This window comes from Gadus chalcogrammus, chromosome 7, assembly GCF_026213295.1.
Source record: "Gadus chalcogrammus isolate NIFS_2021 chromosome 7, NIFS_Gcha_1.0, whole genome shotgun sequence".
NCBI lineage: Eukaryota > Metazoa > Chordata > Actinopteri > Gadiformes > Gadidae > Gadus > Gadus chalcogrammus.
The window spans coordinates 31,272,513-31,279,441 of record NC_079418.1 but is presented as its reverse complement, the minus strand read 5'-3'; the positions used below and the strand labels follow the sequence as shown (position 1 = coordinate 31,279,441).

Here is a 6,929-nt window from a genome sequence, read left to right as displayed (position 1 = left end):
GGTGACGGGGGTCTGCCGCGCACCCCTCCCCCTCCCTCACCGGATGAACCGGCCCTGTACACATTACGTCATCTTTATTGAGGAGCATAGATTGTGATCGGTGTGTGGTCAGTGTTGCCAAATTGGGGCTGGAAATCGAGCCCAATCTGGCAACAAAGTGTGTAGTCGCGGTGTGTGTCTTCGTCACCGTACCCCCTCTGCGTGTCTGTTCGCTTTATGGACATAAAGACGTGCCGGAGGAGCCTGTAACTTTGCAATTGGATAAACAAAACGCCAATAGGCCTATCTTCCCTCTCCAATAGACCTGAATGCCTTTATTTAGACACGACGTCTTTATGGGGGAAATTACACCGAATGACACATACATACGGTTCACATATTTATTATTATAATAAATATGAAACTGTGATTTGTTTTAATGGCCAGTAGGGCCCAGGGCTGTGTTAAATGCGCTCGTATAACGTCTCTGTTCACTGGATGGAGGCCGGGATGGATGTTGCGGACGGCCCCTCGTTTGGGGGTCTATAAATCGAGCAGGTTGCATTAATTTGACGTGGATGTAGGGGTAGCCCTGTGTCAGGTTACCAGGTTACCAGAAACACAGAATCAAACAGCAGGACGTCATTGTCCGCTGGCCTCCAGTTCATCTCCCGAAAGTGGACCTGCTGAAGTTTAATCTGACCGAAAGGTTAGGGAGGAGTGGAGAGAGATAAATCTAAAGGTTTACACAGGAGAAGGGGGGAGAGGGAGAGAGTGAGAGAGAGAGAGAGAGAGAGAGAGAGAGAGAGAGAGAGAGAGAGAGAGAGAGAGAGAGAGAGAAAGCGTGAGAGTAGAAAGACAGAGATTTTGAGATAGGGTAGTAAGAGATAGAGAGAGAGAGAGAGAGAGAGAGAGAGAGAGAGAGAGAGAGAGAGAGAGAGAGAGAGAGAGAGAGAGAGAGAGAGAGGTGCCAACAAAGCATTTTTAATGAAGCCTCTGTTAAAAATTAAAAGGCCTTTATGCTGCCCACCCCTCCACAGTCTTTACGGTAGCAGACTGTAACCTAGGATACGGTAAGAACATTAGGTTTCACTTCAACTCCACCCATCAGTCCCCAGGTCCCTGTCTCCCTTTCTGTCTCTCTGTGTTCCTGTCTGTTATTCTGTCTCTCTGTCTCTCTGTGTTCCTGTCTCTGTTCTTGTGGCTCGAGTCGTTATCTCTGTGTTTTTGTCTCTCTGTCTTTCTGTGTTTCTGTCTCTCTGTGTTACTGTCTCTCTGTGTTCCTGTCTCTTTCTCGCTTTCTCTCTGTCTGTGTGTGTGTGTGTGTGTGTGTGTGTGTGTGTGTGTGTGTGTGTGTGTGTGTGTGTGTGTGTGTGTGTCTCTCTCTCTCTCTCTCTCTCTCTCTCTCTCTCTCTCTCTCTCTCTCTCTCTCTCTCTCTCTCTCTCTCTCTCTCTCTCTCTCTCTCTCTCTGTCATGTTTCTTAATGAGTTCCCTGAGTACAGCAGAGATATCCTCCCTGGTTCGGTTGTGTGTGGACCGACTGTGTTTCACAGAGAGGATCCTCTTTTCAGTGGTCCTCCCATCAGAGAGTTTAGTGTCCATTTCATCCGGATCCGGATGAGTTGATGGGAGGTATTTATAGACTTCAATGGTTGAAATGATTGGAAGGTAAACACACAGACCGAGCAGCGCGGTCCAGACGACCGGGGATTCAGCGACAGCAGGTGGGGGGTTTAGAGAGGAGGGTTTGGGGGAGTGTTCGGGGCTGTTGTCTCTCCCGCTCTCTAAGAGCACTTAAAGCGCACTGAGGAGCATTCCGCAGGGACGAAGCACCCGGAGACACGGAGCTCGAGTGGGCCTCGTGTTTGTGGTTCAAAATAACCTCAACGTTACACGGTACACAACCACTCAAACCAGGTTTTAAATCCTGGTTTTAAAGTGTGAAGCGCTGAGTTGAACAATAGATGAGATATTCGTGATGATCGACTTTAGGTTAAATAATGAGCTGTGACTGCGTCGGGTATCGTTTCTCGCACGGGGCCGTTTAGATGGGCTTAGCCTCTGAGAACATCTTCAAATGAGGGTTTCTGACAGCCTATCTCATGCACCACTCGTATGCGAATTGGTGTGTGTGTGTGTGTGTGTGTGTGTGTGTGTGTGTGTGTGTGTGTGTGTGTGTGTGTGTGTGTGTGTGTGTGCGTGTGCGTGTGCGTGTGCGTGTGTGAGGGAGAGGGAGAGGGATCTGCAAAAGATAACTAACTTCTGACCTCTGGTGGTCGAGATGCAAATCACCACTAAATGTTAAAATCTATTTGACTATATAATATCTATCTGTATTAATATACATAAATATATTTGCATTTATATGTATATATATATTTTTTTGTAAAGTTAAAAACTTCTGATACAAATTACGAATGCCTTTCAGTAAATCATCCTGAAACTGTTCTGTAATTTTGATATTTCTTAATTTCACGTCTCTTTTTGTCTATTTTTCTTAGAGACAAATGACAATGTCAATTTGGTTTCTCCAATCATATCTCTTATACTCTTTCGTATGATATTATACATTATATTTTACAAAATATATATCATTATATTGGCAAGGGCATTGTACATTTTCGATAATATACAAACTGATAGCGTGTATGTTTCATTATGATATTTATAGACTATTTAATGTGGCAGTTGGTATAGTTTACTAAATAAAGTCCTTTATTTTTCGTTAGATGGCAACATATGTTTTGTTTTTAATTAACAGTGTTATTCAGTCAGGACTACATTATGAACAATGTAACTAACAATGTGAATCAGAATTTATGCAAATGGCAATTACGATTACTGTTCATTTCTAATTTGTTTAATTTATTTTTCAAATGACAAAAGTGTATATTTTAAATGTGCATGTAGATTTGGATTGTATTTGTCAAATGTATTATTTTACTTAGATTGCAATAAGAAAAAAGTACATTTATAATGCAATACTTATTTGCATTATAACTTTACTTCTGAATGTTAAAATTTGTATTGAACATTCTAGATTAAACAGAGACAGAATGTACATTTCAAGATTACAGATTTACTTTATCCCGTCTGCCACACAAATGAATGTAAACCAGCTGTACACCTGGATTACTGATCCAAAATAGTCCCCAGATTATCAGAAAAGGTCATACAGCGTCATACTCATGCAATGTAACGTTTTTAAAAAGCAAATCTCTGGTCTTTTAGCTAAAAGGCTTAATACCCTATGTTTGAAAAACAGATTATGAAACGTGAAATTATTTAGTCAGAACATTTATTAATCTGTAACTTCCGATACTTTATTTATTGTTTTAACCTACTTGGGTTTGGCTTTTTGGTATTTCATACTTCATAATGTAGCAGAATACAAATATACACGTTCAATATTTTGTGTCTGTACCTAAGATGCTGAAGGATGACCTTGGTCTCTTCTGTAATATTTGAAAGAAATTCCAGATGAGAATACAGATTTAATCAAGTAAATTATCCCATATTAAATACATTACAAAACTATGAATAAAGGTACCGATCCTAATCACATCATTATTACCCCTAACCTAACCCTTCCCCTACCACTTTGCCTAACCCTACCCCTAACCCTGACCCTGACCCTGACCATAACCCAAACCCTGACCCTGACCCTGACCTTACGCGAGAGGCTTCCTGTGCGTCCTGAGCCCGAACAGGAAGTAGAGCGTGAAGACGCGGCGGAAGGCCTTGTCCCGCAGGCCGTAGATGAGCGGGCTGAGCACGCGGGGGAAGATGACGAGCGAGAGGAAGAGCAGGTACTGGACGTTGCGCGCCATGACGACGCCGAAGCTCAGCATCACCAGCGAGCTCATGGCGTTGAAGGTGGTGGAGGCCAGGCACAGGCACAGCTGGAGCATGTGAATCAGCACCGTCCGGCGTGCCGCGCTCGCCCGCGACCCCGCCGCCGACGTCCCCGCCGCCGACCGCGCCGCCAACAGGATGCGGACGTAGGTGTACAGGATGACGCCGCCCACCAGCAGGAAGTAGACCGCGGTGAATGCCGTGTTGATGCGGCCGAAGAGCGCCCAGCCCAGAGCGGCCTTGCGCTGGCAGGGCCGCTGCCGGGCGTTCGGCCGGTCGTCCAGCGCCAGGAAGTACAGCAGCTCGCTGACGGGGTCCACCGCCGCCACGCACCACACCACCGTCAGCGTGGCTCCGGTGCGGCGCGGCGTGGAGACGCCGGCGTGCCTCAGCGGGAGGCAGACGGCCACGTAGCGCTCGAGGGACATCAGGGCCAGGGTGAAGGGTGAGGCTGTGGCCACGGCGTCGCCCAGCAGCAGCAGGAAGACGCACAGGAGGCGGGCGAGCCGGGCGCGCGCCACGGCCACCAGGTAGAGCGCCACGCACGCCAGCAGGTGGAGGGAGTCGGAGAGGAGCAGGTGGCCGAAGAGGAGGTAGCGCGACGACTCCAGGAAGGCGGGCCGCCGGCCGAGGGAGAAGAGCATGACGCCGTTGATGTACAGGCAGAGCAGGCAGGGTGTCATGGAGACGAACGCCTTCGCCGCCACGCCCGAGTTCTGCGGCTCCGAGCCGTTCTGGGACATCGGCGACGGAGCTGGAGACGGAACCACACACACGACGCAGAGTGACACAACCACACACAAGGCAGAGTAACGCAACCACACACACCGCAGAGTGACACAACCACACACAACGCAGAGTAACACAACCACACACAAGGCAGATTAACACAACCACTCACAACGCAGAGTGACACAACCACACACAAGGCAGAGTAACACAACCACACACAAGGCAGAGTAACAACAACCACACACAACGCAGAGTAACACAACCACACACAAGGCAGAGTAACAACAACCACACACACCGCAGAGTGACACAACCACACACAACGCAGGGTAACACAACCACACACAAGGCAGAGTAACACAACCACTCACAACGCAGAGTAACACAACCACACACAAGGCAGAGTAACACAACCACTCACAACGCAGAGTGACACAACCACACACAAGGCAGAGTAACACAACCACACACAAGGCAGAGTAACACAACCACTCACAACGCAGAGTGACACAACCACACGCAGTTTGAGTGTTCCTGGGGCATTACCTCGTCACGTAGAAACACTCAAACTGTGGTTTAGTTCTTGCGGTTAAATGAAGCATTACTTTAGGATCTAGGATCGTCTAGTATAGTCTAGCAGTGGTCAGCTACTAGTCTTTCAATACCCATCAAAAAGGTTGTAGCTTCGAGACCCATCACCACAGACCAGAGCCTACCTGCTCTGGATAAAAGCGTCTGCTAAAGACGCCTGAAGCCCACACACTAAGCACCTCTCCTGGGCGACCAGCCCTGTGAAGCCTCTGATCACCACACCACGGATCCCGATGAAAGCTCACCTTCCAGACGACCTTCTGGGGCTGGGATCATCTCGTCTCTTCATGGTTCAACACATGTGTGTGTTGATGACATCACGGCCCGAGGGGGGCCCGTCCACCAATCAGGAGGCCGGACGAGTCCGCCACGAGGGCTTGTGATGAGACGAAGAGTGGAAGTTCAAAAGTTTTTACCCCAAGACATGCTTATTGCATTATAACTTTGCTTCTGAATGTTACAATTTGTATTCAACATTCTAAATGAAACAGACAGAACGAACATTTCAGGATTACAGATTTACTTTATCCCGTCACATAAATTAATGTAGGCCTGCTGTACACCTGGATTACTGATCCAAAACAGCCCGATTACCAGAAAGGGTCATACAATGTTATGTTTTTAAAACGCAGATCTCGTGGAAGCATGGAAGTTCAAAAGTTTTGACCCCACTGTGTTCATCGGCCAATCCTCGAGACGTCTCTCACCTTCTCCCGTCTTGTTTATTAACCTCAGTTTCAGACTAAAGGTTTACCAAGCGTTTCTCTTTTGATGATGGATTTAGTCATGGACGTAAAATGAATTGGAGGTTAATAATAATTGTATCACACTTAAGAAAAATCACATCCGAATGTTCAGAAACTCTTTAGAAAACAATAAATGGTAGGTCTGTACCTCAAACACGACATCATTGCTCGGGTTTAACCATAAACAATATTAAACGAACGTATGATTTTGTCTTATTGTGTATATATTTAGACACACAAACATATAAGTAATAACTAATACTTGAAACTGTATTCCTAAATCAGGGAAGCCAGGCTTAGGATTGGACAGGATGGGCACAGCACTGACCTCTGACCTCACCATGACCTTAGAACCCTAAATGTTTAACCTCTAGCCCGGTGGTGATCAGGAACATCCCGGGTCTGGTAAGACGAAGGAACCTGAATACATCCTAGGATGAATGTGCTTTCTGGATTTCTCTGAGGAGATCTGGATCATGAAGAAATCTTTATCACAAACACCGTCTTCTGATCTGCATCCGGCCACTGAGGTCATCTGAGGTCGTCTGAGGTAATCTAAGGTCAACCATGTCAATAACATTTGGTGAAATTGAAGCCATTCTAGAATTGGATTAAATTTCCTCTGAACATCAGAGCCATGAGATCGAGAGGACCAAGGAGTTGAGGCCAAAGGGTAAATGCAATGCACGCATACTAACACACATGCATGCAAACACACACACACACACACAAACACACACACACACAAACACACATGCATGCATGCACATACACACACAGACAGACAGACACACACACACAGCATGCCCCCACGTACACACATACAAGGGGGTAGACAACACCCTAAGTGTTTTGATGAAAAGGAAGATTGTGTAAAATGATCTCTAATGAAGGTGTCATCATGTTTCCTCTCCGTGTAAACATCTGTCACGAGCGCCGTGGCCCCATCAATAATTCATCTGTTTGTGTCGGACAACATGGTTCCTCCGAGAGCCCATTATCGTCGACCTCCTCCAGAGAACTCC

General features: G+C 46.6%; 1 protein-coding gene across 1 annotated transcript; it reads right to left on the bottom strand.

Moving 5' to 3' along the window:
• Positions 1–3,651: 3,651 nt before the first annotated feature.
• On the bottom strand, positions 3,652–5,434 carry LOC130386147 (odorant receptor 131-2-like). Its single transcript, XM_056594924.1, has 2 exons — positions 5,404–5,434; positions 3,652–4,589 (listed from the first exon to the last, which is right to left on the bottom strand). Exons 1-2 carry the CDS (start codon positions 5,432–5,434, stop codon positions 3,652–3,654), a joined length of 969 nt encoding a protein of 322 aa, XP_056450899.1.
• Between the last annotated feature and the right edge of the window lie 1,495 nt (positions 5,435–6,929).

What these genes read in the sequence shown, in the direction of transcription:
- LOC130386147 (XM_056594924.1), bottom strand. Translation starts at nt 5,434, where the DNA reads ATGATCCCAGCCCCAGAAGGTCGTCTGGAAG. An exon ending in CCCAGAAGGTCGTCTGGAAG is followed by an intron (nt 4,590 to 5,403) that starts GTGAGCTTTCAT and finishes TTCCGTCTCCAG; the next exon opens with CTCCGTCGCCGATGTCCCAG.